Source organism: Lacerta agilis, chromosome 8 (genome assembly GCF_009819535.1).
Source record: "Lacerta agilis isolate rLacAgi1 chromosome 8, rLacAgi1.pri, whole genome shotgun sequence".
Classification (NCBI taxonomy): Eukaryota; Metazoa; Chordata; class Lepidosauria; order Squamata; family Lacertidae; genus Lacerta; species Lacerta agilis.
Window position 1 is genome coordinate 81,180,425 of NC_046319.1, and position 19,464 is coordinate 81,199,888.

The window sequence follows — 19,464 nt, forward strand, 5'->3', positions numbered from 1 at the left end:
CCATCTTAAAACAACTCTGCTCCTTGCTGGCGCAACAGAGGCTTAGTCAATGCTTTCTTCGGTCAGCAAACTATAATCTTCCTTCTTGCGTCAAATGCCTTAAGTCAAAAGACTGAAGCTGGGTGATGAGCCAGACTGCCCCCTGAGCTCTGCCCCAGACAGTTGTCACCTGTCCTGTAGACATATTGCTCATAGTGTCTGTTGGCAGGGCCGGCGCGTCCATTTAGGTGAACTAGGCAATTGCCTAGGGCGCCAAAATGGAAGGGGCGCTGGCCAGCCTGCCCCCCCCCCCCGCCGCCGCTCCGGAAGCAGCAGAGTGGCGGGGGAGGGGGGAGCAGCCCAAAATCGGGCTTCTCTGCCCCCTCCACCAGCGGCAGAGTGGCGAGCAGCCCAAAATCGGGCTTCTCCGCCCCCCTCCGCCGCCAGCTGCAGAGCAGCGGGGCTGGGCAGCAGCCGCTTAGCTCCTGCCCAGCACCGCTGCTTTGGGGCGAACTGCAAGGGAGGGCTCTGTTTCCCTCTCTCGCGGCTTGCTTTGGAGCAGTGGGGTTGAGCAGGAGACACTTAGCTCCTGCCTAGCCCCGCTGCTTTGGGGCAAGCGGCGAGGGAGGGCTCCGTCTGAGCTGCTTTCCCTCTGCCCACCCCACAGAGAGCCGGGGAGAAGGGAGATGCGGTTGCCCCTACGAGAGGTGGCGATGCGATCGGCACCCCGAAAGCGCTCCTTTTGGGGTGCTCATCCTGCCATCGCCTCTTGCAAGAGCAGGCTTCCTTCCCCCCTCTCTCTTCCCTCCCTCCCTCCCTCCCTCCTCCCTCTCTTTCACCTCTTCCTTCCTTGTCTCTCTTTCTTTCTCCCTCTCACCCCTCCCTCCCCTTTCCCCCTCTCTCTTTCTTTCCCTCTCACCCCTTCGTTCTCTCTTCCCTCCCTCCGTCCCTCCCTCTCTTTCACCCCTTCCTTCTCTCTCTCTCTCTCTCTCTCTCCCTCTCTCTCTCTCTCCCCTTCCTTCCTTTCCCCTCTTTCTCTCTCTCTCACACCCTCCTTCCTTCCTTCTCTCTCTCTCACCCTCCCTCCCTCCCTCCCTCCCTCCCTCCCTTCCTTCCTTCCTTCCTTCCTTCCTCTCTCTCTCGCCCTTCCTTCCTTCCTTCCTTCCTTCTCTCTCTCTCTCTCTCTCTCACCCTTCCTTCCTTCCTTCCTTCCTTCCTTCCTTCCTTCCTTCCTTCTCTCTCTCTCTCTCTCTCTCTCCCTCCCTCCCTCCCTTCCTCCCTCCCTTCCTTCCTTCCTTCCTTCCTTCCTTCCTCTCTCTCTCCCCCTTCCTTCCTTCTCTCTCTCTCTCTCTCTCTCTCTCTCTCTCTCTTTCTCTCTCTCTCTCGCCCTTCCTTCCTTCCTTCCTTCAATTGGCCGGGGGGGGGGGAGGGCGCCAGAATTTGATCTCACCTAGGGCGCAAAAAACCCTAGCACCGGCCCTGTCTGTTGGTAGGTGGCCTCATCCCAGCCACCAGGCTTTATTGACATATACTGTGCTATTGTTTGTTTTTTTTAATCTGCAAGGGCTGAGATTGCTTTCCAGCTGGAACTGGTGGCCTACAGGCTTGCTTCCATGTCCTCAGGATATCTGCTCAACCTGTACGTTTGTAAACAAAAAGGTTATTACAGAAACACTAAGTTTCCAGTGCTTTCTCCTCCACAGGAAACTCTCCTTCTGCCCTGAACTCCCTATATCTTGGGGGAATAATTTGCTGAAGGTTGGGCCCTGAACCTGTGCAAAACGCTAACACGTTGGCCGAGAATGTTTAGTGCCCGCCTTGATACAGGAAAGTGAGAAAGAAGCTGACGGGAGAGAGAAAGAAAGAGAGATGTCCTAGGTTTTTAATGGGCTAAATACTGGAGGAGTCCGATGAAAATATCTCTTCCCTTTGGGGAATTTCTTCAGCTCTTATGGTGTGCCAGCTCCCAAAGATGTCAAGGGATCTGGGGGACAACTGGAGGCGTTATCCTCCTTCCTCTCTTTGGAGGGGACCTTGGTGTCTGCAAGCCCAATAGCCACCCGGCTTGCAGAATCGTCTTGGACGAGGGCCTTCAAGTTTGGCTTCAGCACCTTCAGGGTCACGCATTTCAGCACCCTCCGCACCACTGTTCCCTGGCCCGTGAGGCTCTCTGGGTACTGAGTCCAGGAACTTTCTCCAGGCTCCCAGTGGTAAATGGCATCGTGAGTCCTGGAGGTGCATACCCCTCCCATCACATAAATTTTTCCCTGGAAGTAAGCTGCGCCTGCAAAGGCAAGAGGCAGTGGCAGCGGAGGGATGGTGACCTCGTTGCTTATGACGCCCTCCTCGCGCATGAAAAAGCATTTCGAGGTACATGGAAGGAGCTGGCTGAACCTACTGTTTGGGTAAGTCTGAGTGGTTTTTTTGGCAAAGAAGCCCCCTAGGATGCAGATCCCGGTCTCCATGGTGACAGCAGCTGCACCGTGGAGACAGAATTCCAGAGGCACCTGTACCCAGGTATCCAAGAGGATGTCATAGAGAAGGATGCCCTGGTAAACCACTTCGTCGGAATCTGCATCTCCTCCGATCAGGTAGAGCTTGTTCTTGTACGAGGCCGAGGCTGAGAAGCGCAGGACGACGGGCAGGCTGGCGATGGGTGACCACGTCTGCTTAACCACATCAAAACTCTCCGCAGAGGCGAGGGGGCCTGTGTCATTCCAGCCACTCAGGGCAAACAGCTTGTGCTTGCAAGTCAAAAGTATGTGGACGGACCGGGGCGTTGACATGGCAGGGAGCTGGAGCCAGTGGTTGGCTACAGAGTTGTACTCGTGCAGCGCCTGGGAGTACGAGCCATCAGGGTGTTTGCCTCCTGAGATGTAGAGCCTGTGATCCAGGGCTGAGCAGCCAGGGAGCGCCACGAGCTCTAAAGGTGGCAGTTTGGTCCTTGACCCGGTAGTTGGATCTAAGCACTCCATGTAGCAATCCATATCATCGTTGACGGAGAGGATGTCCCTCAAGCGAGGCACTTTGATGCAGATGATCCTTTCCTGGTACATGCCCTGCCGGAGACCCCCACTCGCCTGCAGCCTCCCTGCCCCATCTAGGTCTCCCCACTGCAATTCCACTGGCTGGTCGAGCATCGCTACATCTTCCTGGACTTGTGCAATTTCCCTGGTCGTCAGGAGAGGGAAGCGTACATGTTGTAGGAGCGTCTTGAGTACCGAAAGGCGCTCAGCAGGTACAGCTGCCACCCACCGCTGCACAGCCCAGAAGACATACATTTCGGAGGTGATGACTAGGTGGCCCGAGGAGATGAGGCAGATCAAAGCGCCGAGGTCGAGATTCGGGAAATCCTTGTGTTCCAAGAGGGTTTCGAAGTTGAGGCCCAGGTAGTGCATTGTGCTTCGCAGCAAGGTGGGGTTGTTGTGATCGTAAGCCAGCATGTACAAGTGGAAGCAGTTCTCCTGGGAGATCCTCCCTGATAGATATCTGCCAGGGAGCAATGGAAAGAAAGAATGTCACTGGAAATCCTGTGGGTGGAAGCCTCTTATTTCTCTGGCTTTTGAAACAGGTGTTGGGGAGAGATGTAAGAGGAGCCAGACCTCTTGTGCTACCTGCTGATGTGTTCAAGGGCTGGTGTGACCTGGAGCCGGCTGGCTGCTGTGAACAGATCTTCAGCATTCTCTGAAGTGAGGGCCAGTTCCCCCGAGTAGAGGTAGGCTAGCAGATTCTGGAGGAGGGAAGGATCCATGTCTTTCAGCAGAACTTCCCCGTCTCTGGATTCCTTAAAGTCACTTGTAAACACAGCCTGGAAGTAAGGGCTGACGGAGGCTAACAGGGCCCTGTGTGGGAAATGGAGACCGTCAGATTGGCTGTGGAGCAGCTGGGTACCCTCAAGTACCAACCATCCTTTTACCCTCAGTTCCCCCACCTGCACTATGGGAGAAACCGTATCTCTCCTCTTGGAGATACGTTGTGCTTAATGCAAAGGAGAGGGTCTTTTCTGCGGTGGTGATTCTGAGTACTAGTTCAGACTACGGGAGGGGATAGTTACTCTTGTGCTCAAATCCTGCTTGCAGGTTTCGCACAGGCCTCTGGTTGGCCGCTGTGAGAACAGGATGCTGGACTAGGTGGGCCATTGGCCTGATCCAGCAGGATTTTCTTGTGTTCTTATGCTCTGGCTCTGAACTGCCCCTTCCAAAGAGTCACGCCAGGTGCTGACATTATGAGTTGTTCAGCACCTGGTGAAGAGCTTACTATTTGTCCATGAGTTTTAGATTGTAGATGGTTTGGGGAATTGTATTTTATTCTGTTTCGGGGGTTTTCAGGCTTTTATTTTGTTACTGTTTCCTGTTGGTTTTCAAATTGTATTTAGTCAGACTTTCGCATGCCACCCTGCGAATAAGACTTTAAATAAATAAAGAAAATTCCCATATCCGACGGCACTGCCTACACATTCCCACCCAGTGTTCCATCAAAGATATTAGGGAGGCTTCCAAACTTCCAAATTCCTGGGATTTCTAGGCATGGGGTGTAAGAGGTTTTCATTTCTCTGGGAAAACACACTGTTTACTGCTGGGTTGGAATAAATGTCAACCGGTTTTCCTACAGATTGTTCTGATTCATCAGCAAACAGAGGGCAATGCAGAAGGACAAAAGAAAAAATGTCTCGGATCTGTGCCTGGGAATCACAGGAGAAGCAGAAATGTGGATGAACTCTAAGAAGGAGCAGGCTGCTTGGCTCCATTTGCTCGTTTCTGGCCCTCCTGTCCGGCATGGGACCCACCTGTTGCACGGAAACCGCTTCCCCCCAGCTACCAAGGTGGCATTGCAGAGTTCCTGGGTCTTATGCAGCTGCTTCAAACCTGAGGGAGAGGGAGAGAAATGAAGGCCTTCTGGGTCATTATAGCTGGTCACCTGGGGGGAAAGGGCAGCTCCCTAGAGAAGGGGTGTGTGTGTTAATGTATGGGCCATAACATACAATCCAGAACAATTGCTCAAAAGCCCCTATCCAAGGAGAACGAAAGTTTAGTGCAACTGGATTGTGCTCTATGGTCCCCTCTGCTAAATCATTGGGAGGGGAGAGATGTCACTCAGGATAACGTGGGTCACCAAAAAGAACCCCACCACCACAAACACCAAAAACCCATCCAGCCACTTGCGTTTTATTCTTATATCTTTTGTAAGCCACACATTGAATGCATCGTTAGGAGCTTGTAAGTGCCAGGCCTTTGAACACCGGGACCCAGCAAGTGTTAAAACATAAGCCAGGCTAGCTTCCTGATGAGCCATTAAGAGAACCAAGGATAGGGGCTCTGTGCCAGAGGCCAAATGGGTGGGGGGCCCCTCCCTCTCTTAGACAGTTAGTAGGACAAAGCAGGAGACTGAGGCCAGAATTTGCTGTGATGTGACCTAGAGGGGGAAAGGTTGCAGGCTGGAAAAGGCAGAGAGCGAGAGAGCACCATGGCTGACTTCTTTTTGAAAACAAGGCTGTAGCTATGGGAGAAACAAGACCCTTTTGGGGTGTTGATGCTGTGAGCCCCTCCATCGCAGGCTCAGGTTGTATACGTGTGTAAATAAACTCTGTATCCTGAAGACACCAGTCTCTGCTGTGTCTCATTTCCAAAAGGTAACACAAACCCTGGGTAAGCACCTGGAACTCTTGGAATCTTGCACAGATCACAGATTGGGGTGGCATGTGGCAGTATATTATTGGGCAGCCTATATAAAAACTGTTAATGATAACAGTGGCCAGAATAACACATTGCGCTTATCCTGCCATGCAGGAAATGCTGCAATGATTTGCTGCTGCCGAGATTTCAAGACCAGAAAAAAAAGGCTTTGCTCAGGTGGCCAAGCGAGATCAGAAGGATAGGCTCCCAGTATTTCTTCTAGGACTGGAGATTTTCCAGGCTTTGGCCTCCACTAGCGAGATTGGAATGACCCTATGACATTATTGGAAGGACTAAAGTAAGAAACTGCGTGATTAGATTGAACTAGAAAACATGCTGACGTGATGGAGGGAAGTCGTAGCTCGGCAGAGCGAGGATTTTTGTTTTACTTGTATGTTTATGATTTGTTTAATTTGGAAAATATAATAAAAATTATTTAGAAAAATAAATAAAGAGGCTTTGGCCTCAAGGACAATGAGGCTGCTGGCTACTACAGAATCATAGAGTTGGAAGGGACCAGGAGGATCATCTAGTCCGACCCCCTGCAATGCAGGAATATTTTGCCCAACGTGGGGCTCGAATCCACTACCCTGAGATAAGCCACTTTCTCATGCTCAACCGACCAAGCTATCTGCAGCTCAAGCAGCAGAGGCCCTTAGGGGAAGGGGTATCGCGCCGGGATAATCGCCGTCAGCCCTCTTTGGGCTACTGCCAGTTTGCTTCAGGTTGCCAGTTTCCAAGTTCGAGGTCAGCCTCAGACTCACCCTGGCTAAAACAAGCTTTCAGCGAAGAGGTCTCTGGCTCATGCTCCTCCTTTCTGCCGACTTCTGCCGTGTCCGCTGGATCCATGCTGCCTGCCGCCGAGTCCCGAGGGGCTGCCACTTTCTCTGGGAACCGGCCCAGGTGGGGACTCCGACCTGCCTCCCACTTGCCCCCTCAAAGCCTCTCTTAAAAGCAGCCTGCAGCTCAGGCACCAGTGTCCCTGGGGCAGCCATCACCACCACAATGGTCGCCGTGGCAGCTTGGGCCTCCTCAGGGTACCCTGGGAATTTAGTGGCTTGCTCTGGCTCAACTTGCTGCCAGGGCGGCTTAGGCTGCCAGTGCCAGGGGGGCTGCAGCAACCGTTGTGAAGGTGGTGCCTTCGGGAACCTGCGGGCCCTTGCTCTGCTCCCTGAATGTGGAAAGAAGGACTGCAGTACCCAGGGTAGCTCCCTGCCTCACGGCAGATCCACGTGGAACCCTCTCCGCCGGACGGAAACTCGGTTTTTGCGACCCTCGCCATCCGTTCCGTTTTGGCCCACTCCCAGTCGCAACCCGATTCTTCCCTTTTGCGTTTTCTTGTGCGGAAAGCTGGTTTTCTTTCTATCTTGCAGATTGTGCAGGGGTAATCATAGTATGTGCTTCGATAAGACAGCTTACATGGGAAGAGATGTAGAAACTGTGACAAACGGAGATCGCTAGGAGAACCTGCTTATTTTAAGAATGGGCCAAGAATCATTATTTTATTTATTAAATTTGTATACCCCCAGGAATATTTGTGCAGGAAAACTCAGCCTTGAGCTAGCTAGAGAGACTGAGCAGGCACCCTGTCTAGGGCTGGGTGATATATCAATATATCATCCAAAACTGGTTTGAAGCCCATATCGTGATAACGATTTCATAATTTTTGACCTGGCAATATATCGCAAATCATGACATGCATTAGGGGGCTGGGCGATATATCGCCCAAAACTGGTTTGAAGTTCATATCGTGATATCGGATTCATAATTTTTGGCCAGGCAATATATCGCGAATCATGATGTGTGTGTGCTATGCAAACATCATGGTGCGGGGAAAACCATGAAGACAGCCAATGCCTCTACATAGCTCCATCCTGACTTCAGACATCGTGACATTATCGGTATATCGCAATGTTTAGCTTGTAATATATTGCAATGTCGAAAACCAGATACCACCCAGCCATTACCTTCTTGCTGAATTAAGCATCCAGCTCTGATAATGCAGGCATGCTTTTCCTCTGAGAAAGTGGCTTAATTTTTACACATGTGTAAATGTAAGCTCTTGGGAGGAAAGCAATGACAAACCTAGACAGCATCTTAAAAAGCAGAGACATCACCTTGCCGACAAAGCTCCGTATAGTTAAAGCTCTGGTTTTCCCAGTAGTAATGTATGGAAGTGAGAGCTGGACCATAAAGAAGACTGATCGCCGAAGAATGGATGCTTTTGAATTCTGGTGCTGGAGGAGACTTTTGAGAGTCCCATGGACTGCAAGAAGATCAAACCTATCCATTCTCAAAGAAATCAGCCCTGAGTGCTCACTAGAAGGACAGATCCTGAAGCTGAGGCTCCAATACTTTGGCCACCTCATGAGAAGAGAAGACCCTCTGGAAAAGACCCTGATGTTGGGGAAGATGGAAGCCACAAGGAGAAGGGGACAACAGAGGATGAGATGGTTGGACAATGTTCTCGAAGCGACTGGCATGTGTTTGGCCAAACTGCGGGAGGCAGTGGAGGATAGGGGTGCCTGGTGTGGTCTTGGGGTCACGAAGAGTCGGACACAACTGAACGACTGAACAACAAATGTAAGCTGGGGGGGCTGCCTGCATTTCTCTAAGGCTGTGTACTTTATATGCCTGTGGACACCACTTTCCCCCACCGGCCGGCAGTTGTCCTGACCAAGTAAAGCTGCCTCAAACATCACAATGGGGCATTTGTTGTGGGGGGGGGACCCACTGCAATTGCCTATAGTTTATTATGTGAGCCACCATAAGTGCTCTAAAGGAAGGACTGAAATAGAGTAGTTGTGGTAGAAGGAGATAACAGCAACAACAAATAAGAAGAAGGGGGTCCAGGATAGGCGATGCGGGTGAGTCGGTTTGGCGAGTCGGAGCCGGAGAGAGGTACCCATCACATCTCCCCGTGGGCTGCAGCAAACCTGATGATTTAGTCGAGCCACCACAAAACCAGTGGGAAACATGAAATCCAACCCTGTCATCCAAGCTGCCATCGACCTCACGGCAGGCGCTGCAGGAGGCACTGCCCGTGTGATTACTGGCCAGCCATTTGATACCGCCAAGGTGAAAATGCAGACGTTCCCTGCCATGTACCGAGGCTTTGTGGACTGTTTCGTGAAGATTTACAAGCAGGTGGGGTTTCGGGGCTTCTACGAGGGCACCACCCCGGCCCTGGTCGCCAACATTGCCGAAAACGCCGTGCTCTTCATGTGCTACGGCTTCTGCCAAAGCGTTGTGAGGAGCATCGTCGGACTGGACAGGAAAGCAAAGCTGAGCGACCTCCAAAACGCCGCCGCCGGCTCCTTCGCTTCTGCCTTTGCCACTTTGGTCCTCTGCCCCACAGAACTTGTGAAGTGTCGCCTGCAGGCCATGCACGAAATGCAGTTATCCGGGGAGGTCGTGCGCGGACCAAATACAGTTTGGTCGGTAGTGAGAGGTGTTCTGGAAAAGGACGGTCCCCTCGGATTCTACCGTGGCGGGTCCAGCACTTTGCTGCGCGAAGTCCCAGGCTATTTTTTTTTCTTTGGAGGCTATGAGCTGAGCCGGACGTTTTTTGCATTTGGAAAGCCGAAAGAGGAATTAGGCCCTGTGGCGCTGATGATGAGCGGTGGTTTTGGTGGAACGTGTCTCTGGATTGCTGTATATCCCATTGACTGCATCAAAACTAGAATTCAGGTTCTTTCCATGTCCGGAGAGCAGGCAGGCTTCATGGTAACGTTTGCAAGCGTGCTCCGGAAAGAAGGCATATTTGCCTTGTACTCGGGACTGAAACCTACTATGATTCGAGCTTTCCCAGCCAACGGCGCGTTGTTCCTTGCCTATGAGTACAGTCGGAAACTGATGATGAACCAGTTTGATATGTAGTATTTTTTTTTACTGCAGACTTAAAATCAGTGGAAACCTTTGCAGGTCGTGAGAGTTGCCGCAAGAACAAAAAAACAATTCAAGTTTTAAAGATTCTGGTTTTATTTTTTTAAAGTATCTGATGTTTTAAATAAATATGTTGGGGTTTCTTTTCCCTCCTAAAACAAACAAATAACAAGAAGAATATAATTTGAATTTGAATTTTCCCCGGGGTCAATTAAAATAGCTCCTGCTCCCTAGCCAGTTCATTAGAGTGAATGAAATGCCATTATTAAAAATCGTTCCAACTCTTCCCCGACTTTTATTAAAGTACCTTTGGCTATAGGTGTGCAATTCTTGTTCCAATAATGAAAAAATACGATAATCCACCCTTCTTTTGAAGGGTTCTCTCTCCCCCATTAAAGCAATATGGCACAATTATCTCAACCCCTGTGAAGTGCATCACCTAAGATGAATAGTATTTGCTGTAATAAAAGGACAACGAATATAATCTTTATTTAACACTTCTGGAATCTCCAAGTACCTGAACATGTCTCTGAGGGCATGATCCAGTTTAGCCTTAAACCCATTATCTCCAGAGTACATTTTCAATAGTGTCTACATCGATGAGGACGACCTCGGGAGGTTGTGGCCTCTCCTTCTCTGCAGGTTTTTAAGCAGAAGTTGGACAGCCATCTGCCATGTTTTATCCCCCCCACCTCACGTTCCAGCAAAAGGGTTTAGGCCTGTGCATTTGTGTCACGAAACCATTGCATAGTGTTAATTTTTCACAAAAAAACTTTAATTTGAGCCTAGTTTTTGCAGACAGGCATAGCCTACTCTCTGCACAGGGTACGTCAGGTTGTGTGTTTTTCCTATTTTGAACATCCCTCTATTTGGAGAGAGTTGCAAAGCGATTCCCTCAAAAATGTTTGGGTTTTCTGTGTTGGTTCTCCCTCAGGGACCTAATAAGGAGCTGAAGGGGGTGAGGTAATCTGGTGAAGAATATAATACTACTTCTGCTAATGATAATAATTTTATTATTTGTTCCAGGGTTGTTTCTGTGGAGAGGTTAGACATTTCTCCTCAGAACAGGCAGAGACCCTTGAGCTGAGGCGTTTTCCCGCCTTTTTCTCCTGCGCTGGATTAACGCCAAGCTCAAAATGGTTCCCTTTACGGAGCTGCCTCCGTCTCTCTCCTCAAGGCCTGGAGGGCCAGGGGAACCTTTCCAAGGCAACAATTTCTAGAAAATGGCAACCAAATAACATGTATAAACACTCTTTCCCTCAGGAATTTTTTCACGAGGTTTTCCCTCCTCCATTTCATTCTCTCATACACCCACCCCATATTTTTCTGTGCATAATACGCCCCCATGTATAAGACGCCCCCTATTTATTTTTGGGGACTCCAAATTAAGAAAACACCCCTCAGCACTACCCGTGTATAAGACAAGCCCCAATTTTAAACCTAATTTTTGGGTTAAAAAACAACAACCCCGTCTTATACACAGAAAAATATGGTATATTTTGTGTGTGTGTGTGTATATATATATAATTTTATTTATTTTCCATTTAATAATATACATTCACATTATTATTATCCACTTTACCTCCCTGGCTCTTTAGAGCCAATCAACTTCCTTCCCTCCCAACTCAGGGCTTTCAGAATTAACCTTTATATCATTGCATTTTGTACGTTTTCCAATTCCAATTGCACTCATTACAAAATAGCTCCCCTTTCTTTACATTTCTGACACTCATTGGTTCTTGTCTTGTACATTTTTGCAAGTTCAGCTGGTGTTAGGTACCACCCGAACATCATTTTCACATTTTCTTTAAGTGCATTGCATGCGGTGAAATTAATACCTTCCTTCCACAACCTTTTCCAGGATTCTAAGTGAATATTATATCCAAAATCTTTAACCCATCTCCTTCCTCCATTTCGCCCCCAGGGTTGCTCATATTTGATTTTGAAGCTGAGGAATCCCACCCCATCCTGAGGGGATCTTGCTCTCTGCCGCATCCTGTTCAATGAATGGCCTCTGGTCCACTCCGGCAAAAGTGGAAATTAGGAGGAATTTCTGTGGGCTGGAGGCCGTACGGTTGCCATATTGTCTTGTGTTTCCAAAGCACGTCCTCTTTTTCATGAGCAGTCTTCGTCATAGCGATCCATAGTTAAAACTAGAAGTCAGCAAATGTGTCCTAATTTTCTGCTCTTCAAAATATGGCAACCCCTAGCTGAGGACATTCGCCAACTTCTTTCCCCGCCTCTGCATTCTCTCAAGTCTTACAGAGTGTGGATTCATGGATTTTGGTTGTCTGTTGTGGTGTTGTTGTTGTTTAGTCATTCAGTTGCACGCCAGACAACTGTTGTGGTGTACTATGATTTATTTATGTTATCGGGTATGGTCACCATGGCCTTTTTTATCTCAGGCATGGTCCCCCCTTAGATCTTGGATGGATCCTGCCCCAGAAGTGGAGCCAGAAGACTTTGAAAGGCCCATCTGGTTTGGCGGACGAAAGGATATCCCATGCACAGTGTCCTCCAGCTACCTCTTCCTACAGATGTTTGCTGTTAACGGGCAATTTCCATTTTTCTTCCATTAGTGATCAGTTTGGCTGGGTGCCCAAAGAACAAACATTTTAATATTTTAAGACGAGCATGGTTGTCTTAAGAGAGAGAGTGGTTGGGCCAAGAACCTGGAAGATGCTGGTTGCTGCAAGTGGAATATTCAGAGAGTTTCAAGGAACCAGCCAGATCTATTTATTTATTTATTTATTTATTTATTTATTTATTGAGATTATTATAGTAAACTGAAGAAAGAAGGAGACAGTAAGATTAGAAAACAAAAAAATAGAATATAAAACATTTTTAAAAAACAGTATTTGCTCAAGGTCTCTTGTGAACTTAGGTTATTTTCAGAGTGCAAAAAACTCCCAGAACATTAGTTAAACAAGGATTGTTTGATTTCACAGTAAAGGGAACCCAAGGGGTTTCTTTAACTCAATATATATATATACAGGTGAAACTCGAAAAATTAGAATATCGTGGAAAGGTTAATTTCTTTCAGTCATTCAAATTAAAAGGTGAAACTAATATATGTGATAGACTCATGACATGCAAAGCGAGATATGTCAAGCCTTTATTTGTTATAATTGTGATGATTATGGCGCACAGCTGATGAGAACCCCAACTTAACAATTTCAACTTTGGGGTTTTCATCAGCTGTACGCCATAATCATCACAATTATAACAAATAAAGGCTTGACATAGCTCGCTTTGCATGTCATGAGTCTATCTCATATATTAAACTCCAGTAGCTAATGAAAACAATTGCTTACATAAATGGAACTTTTCCATGATATTCTAATTTTTTGAGTTTCGCCTGTATTTAAAATGTTTAGGTTCCTATATCTCAAAACTCTGTAAGCCGTAAATGATGTCCTCTCATCACTTCAGGATGTTGCTCCACCTGGAAGAACGTGATCTGGGTGGAATATGTTCTGGAGTCAGCGAGAAAAACACCCTGGTGGGAGACCGCACGGGCTCCGGCGAGAGTTTTACCAGGACCGTAGTGTTTGTGATGCGAGCCCCGTAATGGCCTGCCCAGAATTGTGTGTCCACCCCTTTGTGCCAGAGCTGGATGTAGCGAACGCCGGGGCCATAACTCCTGAACACGTGGGACACCTACAGAGGCAGAGAGAGGAGCAAAAAGTCAAGGAAAAGCACCCTTGGAAAGCAGCAATACTTTAGAAAGCTTTCTCGCGCCCTGCATCTTTTTTGCTTTAATTAAAGCCTTGCAGCGCTTCCTCCAGAGGCAACGTTGGCCGATGTTGCTCTCCGTACAGCCGGTCTTCCTCTGTTAAAGAGATTTTTTTCATGGCGATACATGGCATGGTCACACCAGGGCCTGGATTGTTTAACGGGTAGTTTGGACGAAGCCTTGGATTTCAAACAGGTTTTGCAAGAGCAGGATTGTATCATTAAAAAAAGTAAAAACTATTGTTGGTGTCTCTGCAGATCAGAGTGCTTTGCGATACAGAAGGCTACCTCTGGAGTCCATGATCGCCCTTATGTTTTGACATAATTTACTTGTCCATTTTACTTGTCTAAATCTTTTCTCAGCCTCTGTGTTCAGCATTTCCATGTACACTCTGTACAAACGATCTGAGTCCTAAGGTTTAGTGTTAAAACTAAGGGTACGTGGACACTCTCGGGGCGTTTTATCGCCTTGCAGATGGTTATAGCATTTAACAGACTATGTGAGGCTGCAAAGCAATCAATGGTCCCTTTCAATGCTCCCATTTAAAATTACAAGATAATAACGCCAAGATCACGGGTTCGTTCCCTGTGCCTTATAAATGAAGTCACAAAAGGAAGGGAAACAGACACTGGAGATAGCAAAGAACACCTTTTGATACTGGGCGTCGTTCCACTGCGGAATGGGATCCGGATTAGCGCTGAATTCGGCAATTACTGACCAATCCACTGCCAGGAGCCCCACGCGGATTTTGTATCTGCAGCCGCAGTCTTCCCGGGCACCCCACCTGAAAGGGATGGCAGAGAAGATGGGGTATAGCCAAGGCAGCGAAAGGAAAGGAGCATAGGTAGGCTAATTCTAAGAAGATCAAAAGAAGAGTAGAGCTCACCAGTCGCAGATAATAACATCAGGTTGGCAGGTATCCATGAGCTCCTCCGAAAAACCTTCTTTCAGCAAATCAATCAGCTGAGATTTTACACACCACCTGGGCGGGCGGGCGGGGGGGGGGGACAACAAAGACATTAATGCTATGTTTACAAGTGTGTTGGGCTCCTTGCGTCTTCCAAAAAGACAGCATCATAACAGAAACACAAAGCAGCTAAGAGCTTGTGACCTGTAAGGGAATAGCAAGGAACTCAGAGAGGAGAAATTAGCTATGCTGCCAGCTGCAGTTAAATAGGATGTCCCAGGCCACAGGGAAATGGAGTTGCCAAAAAAAGGGGATTGTGACATCTCCCACATTGACTCACACGTATGAAGAGGCAAAGCAAGTCTGGGCCTCTGCTCCTTCCACTTGCTGTCTGTTCTCTTCCACTCTCCACCCATTCCCTCCATGCTGGATCACCCAGTGTTGAAACTGCTCTGTGGGCACAATAACGGGTATCAGTGGAGATGTCGTTTTCGGATGCAAAGTGCGAGGGCTCATCCACACTGATTTCCTCCGCACTTTCTAGGCACAGGTCCGTTCTTTCCTAGACGATTTTTGCTTTCCCCCCTGCCGCTTTCCCCACAAATAAACACTCTTGGCGATCCGTTAAAGACCTGAGTCGCTCTTTGTTCCGATTCAGCATTAAAGAGTGGATCTTCTTGCAGAAGGTAGTAGTGCAAAACAAACAGACAGAACGGCTCGGAGACAAACTGGGAAAACGCAGAATTGTGCCTAGAAAGCTTGGGGTAAAAAGTAAATGTGAATGAGACCCAAGTTGACGTAGGGATGTAATAAGAGCCTGGCCGCTGGATCAGGCCCATCTAATCCAGCATCCAAGAGTGCAATGCACCACCAGTACTCAGAGGCATAATGCTTCTGCCAGGGGAGTACAGGAGCTTGACATCATGGCTAATAGCTTTATTTTAGCTCCTGCTTTGGAAAGCATTGAGAATTGCCTCTGGTAATGCGCAGAGTACGTTTCCTCACACCACAATCCCAACAGTGTCTCTGATTAGAGTGCAAGCATTTGAAGGTACAAGTTCTGAACTTTAGACCCCCCTGGGACCCACCTGCCTCCCACCTGCCTGACCCATCGTGCACAGCTCCCTCACCTGCCCCACAGGGATTCTTGATAAGGTTCCTCCCAAAGGGCCGCAGGACCCCGACTCGGGCGAAGTCCATTCGGGGGCATCGGTGGGCAGCTTCAATGGCATCGTGCATACGCGGGTCCCTCTCCCACTGAAGTTTCCAGACTGTGGGCCTGTCAATTAGGTCCCTCCACCTGCAGCACACCAGGCGGCAGTGGGTCACCAGTGTCCGGGCAGGCACCCAGCTCAGGATCAGCTCCAGCAGTTCCTCGGGCAACGGGTTCAAATCCACCAGGCACTGGATTTCCATTCCGTTTGTGGAAGAAGTGCTCTTGCTTTTTACAAGCCCCATGTCTGGTCTCTCACTGTGGTCAAGTTTCAAAAATAAAAGTTGAATATGTTTTAAACTAAAATACCTTGGGGCGGCGGCCTGTTCTTCTCCCCCATCCTCCCGGGAGTATTGTTACCCTGGAAAGGAAAAAACCTGAGGCTTCTTTCTTGCTGCGATAATTAAGAGTGAACTGGAGTACAGACAACAAATTCAAGCTTGGTTCTCCCACCCGCCGAGTAGCAAAGTGATGCCTGCTTGTTTGTTTCCTTGCAGAAACCACGACGTTTCTCTACCTTTTCCATCTCGCAGGTATAATAAACCTGGCTCTTCGCACCCACAGGAGCAGGTAGCCCTCTCCCTCTGCGTGCCCAGGGACCACTCCTTCCGCAAAAAAAACAAACCGCGCCTGGAGGAAGAGCAGGGAAAAGGAAGCGAAGCCGGCCGGACCTGGTTCCCCGTGTAGACAGGAAAAGCCAATCAGCTGCCGGGGAAGAGAAAAGGGGCGGGTCCTTCGCGCGCAAGAGCAAAGCTAGAGGCGATTGGCGAAAGCGAGATTGATTGGCATTTTGCCGCGCCCGTCATTTCCGATCACGAGCCTTGGAACTACTCCAAGCGGCAGGCAGGAATTCAATAGGTGAAGAAAAGAGCGTGGGAAAAGAGCGGCGGCGGCGGGGGGGGGGGGCAATGCAAACTTTGGAAGCCGCCCGCACCATTGAAATAACCATTCGCTTCAAACCAAGGAGGAGAGCATTAAAACAAGGCAGGGGAACCAAGCAATAGCGGATCAGAGTGGAAATGCCCAAAGCTTACCTTTTACAGTATCTTCTCCCTTTTCTTTTGTATTGGTGTGCCATAGTCAAAACAATTTAAATAAAAAATTCCTTCCAGTAGCACCTTAGAGATCAACTAAGTTTGTTCTTGGTATGAGCTTTCGTGTGCATGCACACTTCTTCAGATACACTGAAACAGAAGTCACCAGACCAGACCTATATATATAGTGAGAGGGTGGGGAGGGGTATTACTCAGAAGGGGGCTGAGAATGGGTTTTTGGCAGATAGGTGTGGTAAACGTGTTGACGACTGTTAACGGCTGCAATTGGTCTTACAGGAAAAAGCAAGGGGTGAGATGGCTAAAAATAGCTTTATCATGTATAATGAGATAAGAATCGAATGTCTCTATTCAGACCAGGTCTCTCCATGGTTTTATGTTTGGTAATAAGTTGCAATTCAGCAACTTCTCTTTCCTGTCTATTTCTGAAATTCTTTTGTAAGTTTGCAGAATTTTTTTATTTTGCTTCCCTTTTCTTTGAAATATATTTGTGGGGTGGGGGCGGAGGGCCTTTTGATCCCTGCTAAAATCCTCCTTAGCAAAATCCTCCTTAGCCGCCCTCCTTCTGCATCCGCAGAACCATAGGATTGTAGAGTGGGAAGAAGGGGCACCACAGGTCATCTAGTCCAACCCCCTGCAACGCAGGAGTTCCTTTGTCTGGTCGAGGTGATGGTGGTCTTCGTCCGGCCAAAGACCAACAGAGGGCGGCCCCTCTTCCTTCCTAGCCTTGTTGGGACCCTCTCTGTCCCTGCGCCCTCCAGGAATCATCTCAGCAAGATTCCTCTTACATTCTCCTGCCTCCCGGCTTCGGTTCAGCTCCGGGGTGGCTTCTTCTCTGCCTGGGCTAGACTTCCATTTTCTGCTTCGCTCCGGAGTGTGGGCTCCATAGTAGAAGGGAAAACGTGCCATTCCCTGTAGTTCTGGGTCATCAAGTGCATCTGCTGGGTCCAGGAACAGGCACATTTAAGCATTTCTTCCCAGGGCTAGGAATATATGTGTGGAACTCCCTGCCACAAGATGTGGCCAAGCGAAGGTCAATGGCTTAGGTTTTTTAAAAATACTGTATACAGTATATATATGAGTATTTGTATCCCATCCTCCTATTGTAAAAGCTATGTTCATCATTGGTGGAGGGTTATTATACCATAAAAAATAACTAAGAAGGGATACATTCAATTACAGTATTGGTTTCACAGAATGAAACCAACCGTATTCTTGGTTTCAAAGAATGAAACCAACAGTATTCTTGGTTTCACAGAATACTTTGACAGTTGCTTTTGGGTGCTGAATTAATCAAATGGGCAAATTCAGAGACAGCAATAAACGTTTTTGGATGGGTCACACAGCAGCGGCCAGCCACCCAGCCAGGAAAGTGTGTTTCTGATAGGATTACTCTGATCACACTAAGAGGAAGGTTGAGCTAAACTCCCACCCTTCTTTTTAAAGGACTTGTTATAATCTATTCTTGAACCAAGGCATGGCTGGGTAGAATTACAGTGGTACCTCGGGTTACATACGCTTCAGGTTACATACGCTTCAGGTTACAGACTCCGCTAACGCTTCAGGTTAAGAACTTTGCTTCAGGATGAGAACAGAAATATCGTGTGGCGGCAGCGGGAGGCCCCATTAGCTAAAGTGGTGCTTCAGGTTAAGAACAGTTTCAGGTTAAGAACGGACCTCCAGAATGAATTAAGTACTTAACCAGAGGTACCACTGTACTACTCTTCAGATTACAAGGAAAATAACATTCAAAGTGATAGGATCTCTTCATTTACTTTTTATAGAGCCCAGACGTGTAAATAGAAGCAGAAGAGAAAGTGATTCAGCTGTCAAGATGGAAAACACCCACGATATTCTGGAGAAGTACGTGACAGTCTTCATAATACTCTCCCACCTCCACACTTGGGCTTAAATGAACCATAAAATCATAGAATTGTAGAGTTGGAAAGTAACCCAAGGGTCATCTTGTGGAGGAAGCATTTGAAGAAGGGCCATCACAGAAGATGATCTTGGGATCTGGGTATGGAGAGAAGTGGTCCTTGAGGTATTGCGGTCGTGAGCCCTTTAAGGGAGGCCCTTTAAGGGAGAGCCCTTGCAGTCCATGGGACTTGAGAGTCCCATGGACTGCAAGAAGATCAAACCTATCCATTCTTAAATAAATCAGCCCTGAGTGCTCACTAGAAGGACAGATCCTGAAGTTGAGGCTCCAGTACTTTGGCCACCTCATGAGAAGAGAAGACTCCCTAGAAAAGACCCTGATGTTGGGAAAGATGGAGGGCACAAGGAGAAAGAGACGACAGAGGATGAGATGGTTGGACAGTGTTCTCGAAGCTACTAACATGAGTTTGGCCAAACTGCGAGAAGCAGTGAAGGATAGGCGTGCCTGGCATGCTCTGGTCCATGGGGTCACAAAGAGTCGGACACGACTGAACGACTGAACAACAACAAAGGTCAAAAACAGCACTTAGAATTGGGTCAGGAAACTAACTGGCTTGATTAAGACTATGCTCAGTTTACAGAGAACCAAGTCTCTTCCTGGGTTATTATCCCTCAGTCACCAGGTCTTCCAAACAACATGTGGATGGTGTATATATCAACCAAGAGTCCTCCTGGAAACCCCCCTGCAAAGTACACTGAACTGGGCCCTATTGCTGTGCAACTCAATATGCTTAACAGACCTTTTCCTTTTTTGAAATAAGAGGGATGTCTGTAAACCTGAAAACAATGTCCATGACGCATATTTGCTTCCTCCTGAATATTGAATTTGTGTATATTGCAAGTGCTCAGATGAAGTGCCATTAGTTATTAAGGAAAGGTGAAGCCAACAAAATGAGGGACATGAAGATCTCTAATCGAGACCATGCATATTCTACAATGAAAGAGAAACTTTTGGAAAATCCATTGTTCCTCTGTAAGGCTAATAATTAAAAAGATGTTCATCAAATTTCTGGACATTTGGGCCAGTGCATCTGTTAAGAAATTGGAAAGAGAACTGCTGACCCAAGAATTTGAAACAGACC

General features: G+C 48.1%; 3 protein-coding genes across 4 annotated transcripts; 1 reads left to right on the top strand and 2 right to left on the bottom strand.

The window, feature by feature from the left end:
- Positions 1-1,840: 1,840 nt before the first annotated feature.
- LOC117051876 (kelch-like protein 41) lies at positions 1,841-6,649 on the bottom strand. Of its 2 annotated transcripts, XM_033158587.1 has the most exons (4): positions 6,416-6,649; positions 4,766-4,844; positions 3,594-3,821; positions 1,841-3,468 (listed from the first exon to the last, which is right to left on the bottom strand). In XM_033158587.1, the coding sequence occupies exons 1-4, from the start codon at positions 6,498-6,500 to the stop codon at positions 1,929-1,931; spliced, it is 1,932 nt and encodes a 643-aa protein (XP_033014478.1). In that variant the 5' UTR covers positions 6,501-6,649; the 3' UTR covers positions 1,841-1,928. The 2 variants fall into 2 exon arrangements, with proteins under 2 accessions (XP_033014478.1, XP_033014479.1); XM_033158588.1 differs by lacking the exon at positions 4,766-4,844 and having other exon boundaries at positions 6,416-6,473.
- A 1,905-nt stretch (positions 6,650-8,554) lies between these two features.
- Positions 8,555-9,530, top strand: LOC117052091 (mitochondrial ornithine transporter 1-like). Its single transcript, XM_033158815.1, has one exon. It carries the CDS (start codon positions 8,628-8,630, stop codon positions 9,528-9,530), a length of 903 nt encoding a protein of 300 aa, XP_033014706.1. The 5' UTR covers positions 8,555-8,627.
- Positions 9,531-12,893: 3,363 nt separating this feature from the next.
- On the bottom strand, positions 12,894-16,066 carry LOC117051877 (F-box only protein 17-like). The gene is made up of 5 exons (XM_033158589.1): positions 15,310-16,066; positions 14,520-14,631; positions 14,159-14,254; positions 13,921-14,056; positions 12,894-13,196 (listed from the first exon to the last, which is right to left on the bottom strand). The coding sequence occupies exons 1-5, from the start codon at positions 15,635-15,637 to the stop codon at positions 12,960-12,962; spliced, it is 909 nt and encodes a 302-aa protein (XP_033014480.1). The 5' UTR covers positions 15,638-16,066; the 3' UTR covers positions 12,894-12,959.
- Positions 16,067-19,464: the final 3,398 nt, after the last annotated feature.